General features: G+C 42.2%; 2 protein-coding genes across 2 annotated transcripts in view; one reads left to right on the top strand and one right to left on the bottom strand.

The window, feature by feature from the left end:
- Positions 1-11,881, bottom strand: part of LOC115137085 (prostacyclin receptor-like) — a 59,297-nt gene extending 47,416 nt beyond the window's left edge. The window contains exon 1 of the mRNA XM_029673127.2: positions 10,358-11,881. Within this exon, the coding sequence (XP_029528987.1) occupies positions 10,358-11,185 (828 nt within the window). The 5' untranslated portion in view covers positions 11,186-11,881. The remainder of the gene's footprint in view (positions 1-10,357) is intronic.
- Positions 11,882-12,328: 447 nt separating this feature from the next.
- Positions 12,329-14,893, top strand: LOC115137653 (golgin subfamily A member 6-like protein 2). The gene is made up of 2 exons (XM_029673980.2): positions 12,329-14,043; positions 14,205-14,893. The coding sequence occupies exons 1-2, from the start codon at positions 13,201-13,203 to the stop codon at positions 14,322-14,324; spliced, it is 963 nt and encodes a 320-aa protein (XP_029529840.2). The 5' UTR covers positions 12,329-13,200; the 3' UTR covers positions 14,325-14,893.
- The last annotated feature ends 1,681 nt before the right edge of the window (positions 14,894-16,574 follow it).

Here is a 16,574-nt window from a genome sequence, read left to right as displayed (position 1 = left end):
TTTCAGCGAGACAACTCAAAGGCGAAATCCATTAAAGCCAAGATAATGCTATTCATTGCCCTTGACAATCAACCGTTCTCTGGCATGGGTGATGTTGGCTTTCGCCAACTGGTCAAGCACCAGATGTTGCCCTACTGGAGTTACACAGTAATAGCGGCCTTGCCATTAGCTTCACAATATACATACTACGGAACGCTGTTTGGGTCTTTGCGTGTCAAAAGAGATACGGTAGCACTGTCAAATCTGTACAAAAAAAGTCGGCAAACAAGCAAACACCGGCCACAAACTACGTGTTTACAATACCGAGTTGGGAATAAAGCATAATTTGTTCGACCGCAACTTCTGGGATAGCTAGCTTTAGCTTGGTACCTAGCTAGCACCAATACAACCAGCCTGAAAACAAATGACCAGTAGAACCTGCAGTCATTTTCATTCTTAGCAATGATTTAGGAATCCTTATGAGTAAGTACTAGCTAGGTTGCCACTTGTTCGCCTATTGAAATTGAACTTCAGTTCATGAAAATAAATAGCTAGTCAGCAACTTAACCCTGTTGCCCTAACGTTTTATAAGCAGCCAACTAGCTTTCATCTGACTAGTGAGGCTCGACCGCACCGGGTTATGGGTTGTGAAGCTAGCCACAATAAGGATTAGGCACAATAGTGGAATTTCCGGTTTGCCTTCAAAATAACAGTATGTCATTGACAGTAATGAAAATTAATACAAATAGTATAATTATGTCATTCTTTTATTTTGAAGGCTAACCGCAAAGTCCACTATTGTGGCTAATCCTTATTGTGGCTAGCTTCACAAAGATGGGTCCGACCACCATTAATCAAATAAGAAGTGTCTTATAAATTAGGGTTATTTTAGATGACGACACCTAGCTATATAATTAGCTAGCTAACTATATAGCTACTGAAACAGATGTGTTATTTGACATGTATCTTTTTTGACACGCAAAGACCCAAACGGCGTTCTATAGAATCTTGAGAATGAAATGACTGAACAACGAAAGTGCACAGCAAGTAAGTGAAAGAAATATGTTTTGATTATATTTTACTGGTAATGGGGACATACGTAAATGCCAACAAAATAACTTTTTGGTCAGTGTGGTGTGTGTGTGAAACCTTTATTTTTTAACTAGGCAAGTCAGTTAAGAACAAATTCTTATTTACAATGACTGCCTGGACGACGCTGGGCCAATTGTGCGCCGCACTATGGGACTCCCAACCACGGCCGGATGCGATACAGCCTGGGATTCGAACCAGGGACTGTAGTGATGCCTCTTGCACTGAGATGCAGTGCCTTAGACGGCTGCGTCCATGTGTGTGTGTTAACTATTTAACTGTACTAGAATGCTTAAATATCAGACATCGGCCAAAAATGTCATATCGGTGCATCACTACCTAAACCTCAACTAAATCTTGTAATAAATCATGTGGAAATTGAGCAAGTTGAGTTGACTAAACTGCTTGGAGTAACCCTGGATTGTAAACTCATGGTCAAAACATATTGATACAACAGCAGCTAAGATGGGGAGAAATCTGTCCATAACAAAGCGCTGCTCTATCTTGTTAATAGCATTATCAACAAGGCAGGTCCTACAGGCAATAGTTTTGTCACACCTGGACTACTGATCAGGTGCCACAAAAATGGAATTAGGAAAATTGTAATTGGCTCAGAACAGGGCAGCACGGCTGGCCCTTGGATGTACACAGAGAGCTAACAATAATATGCATGTCAATCTCTCCTGGCTCAAAGTGGAGGAGCTATTGACTTTATCACTACTTGTATTTATGAGAGGTATTGACATGTTGAATGCACCATCTGTTTGAACTACTGGCGCACAGCTCGGACACCCATGCATACCTCACAAGGCATGCCACCAGAGGTCCCTTCACAGTCCCCAAGTCCTGAACAGACTATGGGAGGCACACAGTACTACAGAGCCATGACTAAATGGAACTCTATTCCACATCAATTAACTGATGCAAGCAGTAAAATTAGTTTAAAAAACGTCTAAAAAAAAATACAAAAAAATAATACACCTTATGGAACAGCGGGGACTGTGAAGCAACACAAACATAGGCACAGACACATGCATACATACACACATGGATTTTCTATTGTATATATGTGGTATAGGTGGAGGGCACACAGTGTGTTGTGAAATCTGTGAATGTATTGTAATGTTTTTAAAATTGTATAACTTCCTTAATTTTGCTGGACCCCAGGAAGAATAGCAGCTGCATTGGCAGCAGCTAATGGGAATCCATAATAAATACAAATACACTCATATTAATACCATATTAAAGAGGGAACTATAGTTCCAAAACTAGTTTCTTTCCTCCATCCTGCATCTCCTGTTGCTCAGGTTTCCGTCATGTTCCAACAGTCTTTCAGCTCCAGAAAGGCGGGCAGTCTTACACTCTAACCCCACATCCTAACAATAGTCCTGGGAATGTAGGCAAAGCAGCTGGGCTTAGCTGGGAGGAGATACTACTGTTTTGACATGCACTGTGCTGAACTCATCTCATCCGATACACACTCCTCCATTACCTCGCTCTCATCCATTCATAGTCATATTCACTTACAGATGCACGCACTCGCAGGTGCAGACGCACACACACACACACCCCGGCATGTCTGAGGTGTTGTGTGAGTCAGTTGGGTGATTCCTTAATAACAAGCTAATAAATTATTCACCAGATTAACGGCCTTGACATGACACTCTGGATGTATCCTGGCTTAAATTTCCATCAGGCAGAGCCGGCTCTAGCCTTTTGGGAGCCCTAAACGAGATTTGGCGTACCTGGTTGGTATTCAGCCACGATTACTGCAAGTTTAGATAGCTGGCCAGACTAACTTACCAATTTAAAAAATGATGAGCGGTCATTGCTAATTGAGTGCATGTCAGTGACTGACATAACAGAAAAATAGCTGATGCACAACCAAATGTGACCTGTTTCAGGACACTAGGCGTACAGTTAAAGTCGGAAGTTTACATACACTTAGGTTGGAGTCCTTAAAACCCATTTTCAACCACACCACAAATTTCTTGTTAACAAAACTATAGTTTTGGCAAGTCGGTTAGGCCCAACTTTGTGCATGACACAAGTCATTTTTCCAACAATAGTTTACAGATTATTTCACTGTATCACAATTCCAGTGGGTTAGACGTTTACATACACTAAGTTGACTGTGCCTTTAAACAGCTTGGAAAATTCCAGAAACTTATGTCATGGCTTTAGAAGCTTCTGATAGGCTAATTGACATCATTTGAGTCAATTGGAGGTGTACCTGTGGATGTATTTCAAAGCCTATCTTCAAACTCAGTGCCTCTTTGCTTGACATCATGGGAAAATCAAAAGAAATCAGCCTAGACATCAGAAAATAAATTGTAGAGCTCCACAATTCTGGTTCCTCCTTGGGAGCAATTTCCAAATGCCTGAAGGTACCACGTTCATCTGTACAAACAATAGTACGCAAGTATAAACACCATGGGACCACGCATACCGCTCAGGAAGGAGACATGTTCTGTCTCCTAGAGATGAACGTACTTTGGTGCAAAAAGTGCAAATCAATTCCAAAACAACAGCAAACAACCTTGTGAAGATGCTGGAGGAAACAGGTACAAAAGTATCTACAGTGGGGCAAAAAAGTATTTAGTCAGCCACCAATTGTGCAAGTTCTCCCACTTAAAAAGATGAGAGAGGCCTGTAATTTTCATCATAGGTACACTTCAACTATGACAGACAAAATGAGAAAAAAAATCCAGAAAATCACATTGTAAGATTTTTAATGAATTTATTTGCAAGCAAGATTTCTGGCTCACAGACCTGTAACTTCTTCTTTAAGAGGCTCCTCTGTCCTCCATTCGTTACCTGTATTAATGGCACCTGTTTGAACTTGTTATCAGTATAAAAGACACCCGTCCACAACTGTAATCTGGAGACAGGTGTTTTCTCCATCTCCTTAGCTATCATACTCTTATTCCACTGATTTCAAAAAACTCGGTCCTCCAGAAAGTGGAGAGCAACACTTAAGCAGTTCTACTAAGCAAAATATATATATTTTTTAAAGCTACGTTAGACAGGATTACCTACAAATATTAACCAGCTCAAATGGACAGAAGCGTGCTATATGGAACTCATCTCTCGTCATGTCCAGTCCACTCATTATCTTAGCCAATCATGGCTAACGGGAAGGTTGCTGACTTTTTCTGTGGCTAAATCAACTAGGCTCGTATTTTAACCATTTTATTCGTGTTTCGTCACAAACATTGGACAGTTTAATATAATGTAGAATAAAGTAATCATTGTTAATATTTGGTCACATATCCTTTGCATGCAATGACTGCTTGAAGACTGCGATGCATTGACGTCACCAGACGCTGGGTATCTTCCCTTGTGATGCTCTGCCAGGCCTGTACTGCAGCCATCTTCAGTTCCTGCTTGTTTCGGGGACTTATTGCCTTCAGTCTCCTCTTCAGCATGTAAAATGCACGTTCAATTGGATTCAGATCCGATGATTGACTCAGCCAGTCAAGGATTTTCCACTTTTTGGCCATCAAAAACCCCTTCATGCTCTAGCAGTATGTTTAGGGTCATTGTCTTGTTGCATGATGAAGTGCAGGCAAATGAGTTTGGAGGCATTTGCTTTTATCTGAGCAGATAAAATATTTCTGAAGACTTCAGAATTCGTTGTTCTACTTCTGTCTGCAGTCACATCATCGATGAAGACAAGTGAGCCTGTTCCACTGGCATCCATACAGGCCCAAGCCATAACACCCCCTCCACCATGTTTCACGGATGAGGTGGTATGCTTTGGATCATGGGCATGTCTTTTCTCCACACTTTCCTCTTTCCATCACTCAGGTACATGTTAATCTGTCTCATCTGTCCACAAGACTTCTTTCCAGAACTCTTGGGGCTCTTTTAGGTGCTTTTTAGCAAACTGTAATATCACCATTCTGTTCTTCAGGCGTATCAGTGGTTTGCATCTTGTAGTGTACCCTGCTGGTGTAGTCTACGTATGGTAGACTTTGACACATCTACACCTGCATCCAGGAGAGTGTTTCTGATCTGTTGGGCTGTTGTCAGTGGGGTTTTCTTCACCATAGAGAGTATTCTCCGGTCATCCACTACAGTGGTCTTCCTCAGTCTACCGTGTCTTTTGACATAATTAAGTTCACCGGTTGTTTTTATTCTTGTTAATTATGAACCAAACTGTTGACTTGGGCATGCCCAGGGTTTTTGCAATGTTCCTGATTGATTGATTTTCATTTCTGAGCCTTATGACAGCCAGCTTCATTTGCATTGACACTGCTGTCTTCCTCATGTTGTCACACCCCAACAACAACCTCCAAAGGCAATAGCAAAGTCTAGAATCAATCCTCCTCATCAACAGCTCTCCTGCATTCACTAACGACACAAATCTGTGAAGCCAATTCAACAAATACTTGTAGTACCTTAAAATGGGGGGGACCATGTACAAAAGGTCATTTCTAAACGGTTCATCCGATGTGTATGAAAATACCCTCAAATTAAAGCTGACAGTCTGCACTTCACCCTCTCAAACTCAAAGTGCTAGAGTACAGAACAAAAATAACAAAGGAATGGTCACTGTCCAATGAATGGTGCTCACTGTAATATATACAGTGCCTTGCGAAAGTATTCGGCCCCCTTGAACTTTGCGACCTTTTGTCATATTTCAGGCTTCAAACATAAAGATATAAAACTGTATTTTTTTGTGAAGAATCAACAATAAGTGGGACACAATCATGAAGTGGAACGACATTTATTGGATATTCCAAAGCGATAATATTGAAATGGAAGGAGTATCAGACCACTGCAAATCTACCAAGACCTGGCCGTCCCTCTAAACTTTCAGCTCATACAAGGAGAAGACTGATAAGAGATGCAGCCAAGAGGCCCATGATCACTCTGGATGAACTGCAGAGATCTACAGCTGAGGTGGGACACTCTGTCCATAGGACAACAATCAGTCGTATATTGCACAAATCTGGCCTTTATGGAAGAGTGGCAAGAAGAAAGCCATTTCTTAAAGATATCCATAAAAAGTGTTGTTTAAAGTTTGCCACAAGCCACCTGGGAGACACACCAAACATGTGGAAGAAGGTGCTCTGGTCAGATGAAACCAAAATTGAACTTTTTGGCAACAATGCAAAACGTTATGTTTGGCGTAAAAGCAACACAGCCCATCACCCTGAACACACCATCCCCACTGTCAAACATGGTGGTGGCAGCATCATGGTTTGGGCCTGCTTTTCTTCAGCAGGGACAGGGAAGATGGTTAAAATTGATGGGAAGATGGATGGAGCCAAATACAGGACCATTCTGGAAGAAAACCTGATGGAGTCTGCAAAAGACCTGAGACTGGGACGGAGATTTGTCTTCCAACAAGACAATGATCCAAAACATAAAGCAAACTCTACAATGGAATGGTTCAAAAATAAATATATCCAGGTGTTAGAATGGCCAAGTCAAAGTCCAGACCTGAATCCAATGGAGAATCTGTGGAAAGAACTGAAAACTGCTGTTCACAAATGCTCTCCATCCAACCTCACTGAGCTCGAGCTGTTTTGCAAGGAGGAATGGGGAAAAATTTCAGTCTCTCGATGTGCAAAACTGATAGAGACATACCCCAAGCGACTTACAGCTGTAATCGCAGCAAAAGGTGGCGCTACAAAGTATTAACTTAAGGGGGCTGAATAATTTTGCACGCCCAATTTTTCAGTTTTTGATTTGTTAAAAAAGTTTGAAATATTCAATAAATGTCGTTCCACTTCATGATTGTGTCCCACTTGTTGTTGATTCTTCACAAAAAAATACAGTTTTAAATCTTTATGTTTGAAGCCTGAAATGTGGCAAAAGGTCGCAAAGTTCAAGGGGGCCGAATACTCTCGCAAGGCACTGTATATATATATATATATATATATATATATATATATATATATACACACACACATATGTATGCATATATATATACACACATACACATGTATGCATATATATATACACACATACACATGTATGTATGTATGAATGCAAGCATGTATGTGTGTATGTAATGTATGTATTAGAGGTCAACCGATTAATCGGAATGGCCGATTAATTAGGGCCGATTTGAAGTTTTCAAAACAATCGGAAATCGGTAATTTTGGACGCCGATTTTGCAGATTAAAAATATATATATATATTTTTTTTTTACACCTTTATTTAACTAGGCAAGTCAGTTAAGAACACATTCTTATTTTCAATGACGGCCTAGGAACGGTGGGCTAACTGCCTTGATCAGGGGCAGAACGACAGATTTTTACCTTGTCAGCTCAGGGATTCAACCTGCCTCACAAGGAGCCCGCCTGTTACGCGAATGCAGTAAGAAGCGAAGGTAAGTTGCTAGCTAGCATTAAAATTAATCAATCATAATCACTAGTTATAACTACACATGGTTGATGATATTACTAGTTTATCTAGCGTGTCCTGCGTTGCATATAATTGATGCAGTGCGCAGTCGCGAAAAAGGACTGTCGTTGCTCCAGCGTGTACCTAACCATAAACACCAATGCCTTTCTTAAAATCAATACACAGAAGTATATATTTTTAAACCTGCATATTTATCTAAAAGAAATCCAGGTTAGCAGGCAATATTAACCAGGTGAAATTGTGTCACTTCTCTTGCTTTCATTACACGCAGAGTCAGGGTGGGTATATGCAACATTTTGGGCCGCCTGGCTCATTGTGAACTAATTTGACAGAATTGTACGTAATTATGACATAACATTGAAGTTTGTGCAATGTAACAGGAATATTTAGACTGATAGGTGCCACCCGTTAGATAAAATACGGAATGGTTCCATATTTCACTGAAAGAATAAACATCTTGTTTTCGAGATGATAGTTTCCTGATTCGGCCATATTAATGACCTAAGGCTCGTATTTCTGTGTGTTACTATATTATAATTAAGTCTATGATTTGATAGAGCAGTCTGACTGAGTAGGTAGTAGTAGGCTGGTAGGCACCAGCAGGCTCATAAGCATCCATTCCAACAGCACTTTCGTGCATTTTGCCAGCAGCGCTGCTGTTTATGACTTCAAGCCTATCAACTCCCGAGATTAGGCTGGTGTTAGCGGGGTGCGTGCTAATAGAGTTTCAAACATCACTTGCTCTGAGACTTGGAGTAGTTGTTCCCCTTGCTCTGCATGGGTAACACTGCTTCGAGGGTGGCTGTTGTCATTGTGTTCCTGGTTAGAGGCCAGGTAGGAGCGAGGAGAGGTACGTACGGAAGCTATACTGTTACACTGGCAATACCAAAGTGCCTATAAGAACATCCAAAGGTATATGAAATACAAATGGTATAGAGAGAAATAATCCTATAATAACTACAACCCAAAACTTCTTACCTGGGAATATTGAAGACGCATGTTTAAAGGAACCACCAGCTTTCATATGTTCTCATGTTCTGAGCAAGGAACTTAAACGTTAGCTTTCTTATATGGCACATATTGCACTTTTACTTTCTTCTCCAACACTTTTGTTTTTGCATTATTTAAACCAAATTGAACATGTTTCATTATTTATTTGAGGCTAAACTGATTTTATTGATGTATTATATTAAGTTAAAATAAGTGTTCATTCAGTATTGTTGTAATTGTCATTATAACAAATTTTAAAAAATTATATCGGCTGATTAATCGGTATTGGCTTTTTTTTGTCCTCCAATAATCAGTATCGACGTTAAAATCATAAGCGGTCAACCTCTAGTATGTGTGTGTGTATATATATATATATAGTATATACACACACACAACATTTTGGGGGGTTGGGGGCCCCTAGCAGCCTGGGGCCCTAAGTGACTGCTTATGTCACTTATGCGTGGAGCCGGCCCTGCTCAGGTATCACAGGCCCAGGTCCAATCTGCAGGGGAATGTTTCTTACCGTCTGCGTGTGAATCAAGCTGACTACCTACACATTTAGAAGTATTTGGTTAGCTTTGGATTTCAACAGGTATGCCAAATCATTGCTGGAAGGTGGAGGAAATTCTACCCCCATAGATACCGTATGGTCGAAGGAATGACTCAGGAGACAGGACGTGCCTGTATATTTCCCTCAGATATCAACCACAGATCTACCCCCACTGAGACTACACTAACAGAGTTCCTTAAAAACCTCCCTGTCAACTTCCTGTCTCATCATGGAGTATCACCCACAGGTAGCAGAGAGACCTCAGGGAGATGGTTGGTATTGAATGACTTAAAGAAAAGGGGAACAGTTGACATTACAGTTAATTACCCTCATTCCTTGTAGTTACTCTAACTACTTTGGTAACTGGAATGTCCTTAGTTGAACAAATCAATGATTGATTTAAGTTCAAAGGAAACTGACAAGCTTATTTAGTGTGTACACTCAAAACAGTGACTTTCAGCAAAACATAGATTGTTTTGGTATCAACCCTCACTTTATCTGTAGTTCTATAAATGTGTGTGTGTGTGTGTGTGTGAGTGAGTGAGTGAGTGAGTGAGTGAGTGAGTGAGTGAGTGAGTGAGTGAGTGAGTGAGTGAGTGAGTGAGAGTAAGTGAGTGAGACAGCCAGAAGGGCCAGAGTCAGGGACAGGAAGCTTCCTCCAAAAGGTCTGTGTCAAACCCAGTGAACAACACCCACAGGTAGGGATAGCCAAACAAGGGACCCAGATGGCCAGATCCAGTCCTCCAGGGCTGACAGATTTAGCACACACCTCTCAATTAGAGGGGCAAAACATCAAGGTTCAGTTTTATTTACTATCCAAATAATGACTGTCTGGTTATGCAACCAAGGGATAAACCTCTCTGGGGAGTGGATATGTTATAATGAACAGCCTCATGGGAGTAGAGGAGAGGAGACTGGCCTGCTTGTTTTTTTAAACAGTTTCCTCCTGGGAACAAAGGTTTCCCCCAGATCTGATACTCTCTTAAAAACAGGGCGGTTCTCATTTCACTTCAATATCAAAACACCAAAGCGAACTAACAGTGAGCGTGACGGCGCGGCATGCCATTGTTTACAAAGAACGCTAACATGACGTGTGCATGGAGTGATATCAGGAGTTGAGAGAAGTGGTTTTGAATGGCTAATAACCACAGTATGACAGTGTACTAAGAGTTAAGAGTTAGTCAGAGAAAGACGTCAGTCACAGGGAAAGTAAGTGAAGACGGTGAAAGTCATAAGAGTTTGAGTCACAGATGAGGTGTCAGTCATAGCCAGGGGCCACGCGTACGCACACATAAACATGCACACACAGGGATATGGGTCAGAGAGAGAGAGAGAGAGAGAGAGAGAAAAAAAAAAAGATCAACTCACAGTGAGCGGCAAGGAGCAGACAACGAAGATAACCGTCATGGAGGCCAGCAGCATCAGGTGGTCCATCTCCTCCTCCCCCTGTCCGAACCAGCCCAGACTCATCTTCCTCTTCCTCCCTCCGTTCACCACCGAACCACGCCGTGTCATCTGGCTGCGGTGCATCCGGCACAGGCTGACAATCACAGAGCCGTTGCACACAAACACCGCCACGATCAGCAGCGCCATGAGCGAGGCGTAGGACAGAGAGAACGCCAGAACCTTCCTCTCTTCGTCCACCCCCTCACCTGCCGCCTCCATCTTGATGAAGCACCACGTGCCCGGGCAGTACTGCTTGTGGCGGCCAAAGCCGAAGAATGGCAAAACACAGAAGGCGCAGGTGAAGATGTAGATAAGCAGGAGGGCCACCTTGGCGAAGCTGCGTCGGACGCACTTGGAGTAAAAATAGGGGTGGCTGATGGCCAGGCAGCGCTCCACGGCCATGGCACAGAGGATGAGCATGGAGGCCAGGCCAAAGAAGGTCATGGCAAAGGCAAAGAGGCCACAGAGTCCCTGGTCCCCAGTGAGCCCCAGCAGGGATCGCTGGCGGGCATAGCACACAAACACCAGGGGGCTGAGGAAGCAGGTTCCCAGCAGGTCAGTCAGGGCCAGTCCCGTCACCAGGATGCAGAAGACAGAGGACTTGGTGCGTTGCTCCTTCTGGTGGACCCCCAGGATGGCCAGGGCGATGAAGTTCCCCATCACCCCCAGGATGAACATCACTGTGCTCACCACCGGGTTCCCGTCTGTGTGGATATAGGTGCTGTTCTCACAGCTCTCGTTCGACAGCATGCCGAGGTTCAGTGTGTGTTTGTGTTGGTTGTGTGTGTGTGTGTGTGTGTGTGTCAGGCTGTAAGGGTTGTGTTGTGGTGTTGCCCCCTCAAGCTCTTGAAGTCACCCTTTTTTTGCCTATATCCAATGACATGGTGGCATGTTTTGTTGAATTCACGTTAGTGATAACTCAACCAAATGTAAATCACAACTAAACATTGAATTGACGTCTGTGACCAATGGGATGGCATTGCTGAATCAGTGTTGATTCAGTGGATTTCGCCCATATTGTGTCCGTTAATCTTGTTGCTCTTCTGCTAAATTTCGAAAGTCTCCAGGGTCTAAAAACGGTTCTATAAATCCTATTTTTTTAAAGAAAATATGTAACTATTTAGGGCTCCATTGCGCAAAATGTCTATATATTCCTATATAATCCAGAAAATCGACGTAAGGGCAGTTCAAATGATATTCGCATTCATGAGTAATAAATAACACCTGTGTATAAGAACGAAACAAGCTCCCAACTCTTACCAGACGGCTCTCAATTGGCGACAAATATCAACTACCATTCCTTATATTTTGCTCAGTATGTCCTACAGACCCTGTTAGCGACAGTGCAAACGCTAACGTTTAATGTCCTTCCTCTGAAACTCAAACTCTCCGACTGTCGCACGCATCTGTCTGATATCTACTGATAAACTAGGTAGTGCGCGTGCCACTTTCAGCTCTCTCCTTCGCGCCCACGCGTAGCCCGCTCTCCCTTTCTCTCTTCTACGCACTCACGTTCATTCTCTCTCTCGTAGTCTCCGAGACGGATAAAAATACTACTTTAGGTCAGATTACTTATTAGAAATGATACATGACCGTCCGTTTTTCGATGTAATTTTTGGTGGGTTTTAAAATGTTTCATTATTTGCATATGGCAAAATCTTATTATTCTTTTTTTTTCTCTAACCATTACGCAACAAATAAAACATTAAGAGGGCACGGCCACCTATTGATGAACAACAAGAACCACCGTGGACTATTTTCTGTAATTTAAAAAAATAAAAAACATGTAATTACTTACAAAGTAATATTTATTTTGAATCTATTTGAAATAAACCGAATTTATTTTCCGGAAAATTAATGGTTTATAAATTGTATGCCTAATTAATGGGCTAGAATTGTGTCCAGCTATGTATAACGTGTCTAGGATTTTTTTTTAAATATCGTTCTAAAATCTTTTGAGATTTTAAACCAGAATACAGAATTCAACCCACAATTCCAATCTCATTATGATGCAGCAATTAGTCAAGATTCCTTGGCTAAATATTACAACTCTAGAATGTTACAACAAACAGAAGAACCAAAGAAAAAAAAACGTAATCATTCACTTAACCATAACTTAATTGTATACTTTTTAAACTCTTTGTAATTGGACGAAATTTGCGGAGGTGAGACTGAATCTGGAGAATGAATCCCAATAGCTGATGGTAACTGAAGTTTGAAATCTGGCATGGTCTAACAGTTTTAAGAAAATGACAGGAACAAATAAAAAATAACTACTACATGTTTCTCCATATATCAATGCAGAGATGGGTTAGTACACTGGAGAAATAATTGACTGAAAGTGAGGAGATGGAGAAAGGCAGCACGATGAGGGAGGAATAAGAGAAAGAAAGACAAAGAGAAATGGAAGCGCTGCTGACAATGAGAAAGGAGATTAAGACTTGTAACAAGGTAGACCACAACCGATGGAAGCTGGAGAGAGAGGTGTTGGAGAAAGTCAACAAGGTGAGGATGGAACCAGAGCTAGAAAAGAGAAAGGCTAATTGAAGAGCTGCTGAGGCAGATAAGGGAGACTGAGGCTCCTATTGAGGTACACCACTACCAATGGAAGCTAGAGAGAGAGTTGTTTGAGAAACAGAGAGAAAGCGTAGTGTCAGACAGAAAGAAGATGGAGCTCAAGATGGCAAAGCTGAAGGTGCAGAACATACTGAACTTGGCCGAGATAGGAGAGGTGACAGTGGAGAGTACTAAGCTGTTAGCAGAGAATGAAAGGAAGAGAGAGATGTTGGAGAAACAGAAAAAGCTTAGTGGCAGACAAAGAAAAACTAGAAGTCAAGATGACAAAGGTGACAATGCAGAACATACTGCACTTGGACAAGATAGGGAAGTTGACCGTGGAGAACACGAGGCTGTTAGCAAATAATGAAAGGCAGCGAGAGGTGTTGGACAAACACAGAGAAAGTGCAGCAGCCGACACACAAACCTTCATGGGCAATGTATCAAAGGTGAACATGTCCTTGGCCAAGTTATGGAGGTTGAGAGTGGAGAACAAGAAGAGACTGTTAGCTGAGAATGAAAGGGTGGTGAAGGAGAGGGTGAGAGAGAGGAATGGATGGAACCTCATAAGAAATGGTTTGAAGGCAGATTTGGCCAAAGCAGACCTGGAGAGGAATAAGGTAAGCTGGATGGAGGACAGGGGGAGATGGGCCAAGGCCAAGGCTGGCCTACAAAGAATCTGGGATCAACAGGGGGAAAGATGGATGAAGGAGAAGGAGAAGGAAGAGATTAAGAGAAGGAGCACACAGGCAGCAGAGGAGTGGATGATTGAACTGAGAGAAAAGGAGAGAGCGATAGAGGCCCTGGAAAGAGAAAAGATGAGGATTCTTTGCCTGCATGGACAAGAGAAGAAGGGATGGGAGATGGAAAAGGAGAGGTTGGCGCTTACATGGGAGTGGGAGAGAACGAATAGTGAAATTGAGAAAATGCAAAGGGAGAAAGACAGATGGCCAATAGAGAAGAGAGATATGGTGGAGAGGATGAAAGAGGCATACATAAAGCTGTACCAGATGCAGACTGCCCTGAGGTTCGGAGAGCAAGAGCAGCCACAGGTACAGTACTCCGTTTAACCAGTCACACTTCAGGGCGGTCACAAGTCACCTCCTAATGGTTATACTATCAGATTCAATAGATTAAGTTGACTGCATGCTAGAGAATGACTAATAATAATATCTCAGATCACTGATTAACATGTATGGACTTTCTCTTTCAGAAGGAAACTAAAACTGCCCAGAGAGTCAGGGCAAAGCTAGAGAAGAAGAAGAGGAACGAAAGAGAGATGTTGGAGAAGAACAAAGTGAAAGAGCTGCTCAGAGCTATTAAAGCAGAGTAGGGAAGAAGTGAGGAAGAAAAAGGAGAGGGTGAAGGCCCACCTGGACAAGGTGACAAGGAACTGCCGCTCCATTTTTCATGTATCCATTTGTTTTGTCTTGTTCCCTGCACACCTGGTTTTCATTCCCCATTCAATCTACATGTATGTATTCCTCTGTTCCCCATCGTGTCTTTGTGTAAGATTGTATGTGTTACGTGTATTTTGTCTATTGGTGTTTTTGTTACGCTCCAGACATCTGTCTATGTTCCGTGTTTTGGGCACGTTGTTTGTGCTTTTGATATTTTACCGGAATAATGTGTGCGCCTGTTCACTTCACTCTGCTCTCCTGCACCTGACTTCGCCTCCAGTACACATCAAGTGACCATAACGAAAGGAAACAGAGGGAGAAAGAGAGAGAAAAGCTGTTGAAAAAAAGCACATGGCAAAGAAAATCACATGGCGTACATCCCAGACAACTGAAGAAGAAGTCAGAATGCAACACAGATGGAAAAGTAAATACCGTCAGCTGGCACTGGTTAAAATTTAAATTCTGTCTTCTTTCATTTAGTGGAATACTTCATCAATTAAATATTATGAGCATTTAAGTTATTTGTTCGTATTTATTTCAAAATGTGGTTACTGAATAATGCAATGAAAGGTAACTTGACTGACGTACTGATTCTATTTGAAAGACTGTACTTCCGAGTGCGTGTGAAGTTCTTATCACAGAAGGGAGAACTGAACTTTACCTCCACCTGTTTGATCAAAACATTACTTTGCTTCTTCCTATATCTGTCTCATCTGCACCCCGGGGCACTAGTTTGTCCCACAGAGCTCATTTTTGAACAACATCTATTACATGATGTTGCCAACAGCAGGATACACACAGTCTCCAGGAATGATCAGTCTGCCTGGCGGCCTATTTGCCTATCGAGGCCTGTTACATGCTCTCATTATAAAAGTTTATATGCCCACAGAGCGTGTTGGAATTATTTGGAAAAATCAAAAAATCCACAGCAGCTTCACACTAAGTGCACCTGCTGCCGTTCGCCATAGTGTGTCCTTTTCCATTGCGGAACGCTGCCGTCAAACATAACCCGTCATAGCTGCCAAATTAGTCATAACATTTGGGTAGCTCTGTTTTGCCTCTGCAGCATTGTTTACCTTTCACTTTTTAAGCAGTCATTTTCTGGACTGTATAATGCATTGAATGGTGGACCAATTTTTCACCCAATGGTTGTTGGGTTGTGGTAAGAGTTTGTTTCTAGAACCTATGTCCCATCACGCAGCTAACTGTTTGCCATTTGAATGGGCTGGCCCTGCTTCTTAGTTGTGTGACACAGCATTTCGCTTGAGTTACTGGCCCCCCCAAAAAGATGCTGTGAAATGTTACAATAAAGGGCCTGCACTTTGAAATGCCCGAACACATGCAGTACCTTTGATGTAGCAACAAGACTCTACCAAAATGTTTGATGTGGAGCATTTTCCTCATGTCGGCCATGTTCTCTTATCAAACGTATAAGCAGAGCACGCAGTAAAGAATAGCTAAGGCCTCTACCCCTTTCCCCTGATCTGTCCATCCCGTCTCGCTATCATTCCCCCGTGCTCCCTGGCACCATGAGAGGGGAAAAAGCCCTCACAGATTATCACCGAGAGGAGTGTTTACAAGTCGACTGCCCATAAAACAAAACACAGTGGCATCTTTTAAATAAACACCACCCAGACAAAGCCATAGAGAAGGGCATGGGCCACGGAGAGAATAGGCACGCAGAACCAGGGAGACTAGCATAAATATACCAACTACACCACCCATGTCATAACTCTCATGTTATTTACATAGCCCCATATTGAGATAGATGGTTGCAGACAGTTGGGGCTATATGTTGATTCATTGCAGAGCCTCCGTGTTCGTTGGAGTCCTGGGTCTTTAATTAAGTGATAATGCACGAGAAGCCGATGTTTGGAAGAGATATGGGCACGGGTGTTGTTAGCAAACCGTGCCAATATTAGCAAACCGGCAAGCCGTGCCAATATATCCTCCAAACACTGGCTTTGAGGGCATTATAACTTTTATACAACGGGTTACCAACATGTTGAAATAACTGTTGACATATTTTCATTAAATTTTTTATTTTGATTAATTTATTCATACTACAGTATTTCATCCTTCCTCAAGATACATCCCCGACACAAATCTAGGGTTGCTACCCTAGATTCTAATGTTCCATTGACATACTGGCTGGGAATGTTCTTATCCCTTGCTAGCTAGCT

This window comes from Oncorhynchus nerka, linkage group LG11, assembly GCF_034236695.1.
Source record: "Oncorhynchus nerka isolate Pitt River linkage group LG11, Oner_Uvic_2.0, whole genome shotgun sequence".
NCBI lineage: Eukaryota > Metazoa > Chordata > Actinopteri > Salmoniformes > Salmonidae > Oncorhynchus > Oncorhynchus nerka.
The sequence above is the reverse complement of the archived record's forward strand: the minus strand, read 5'-3'. Positions and strand labels throughout refer to the sequence as shown.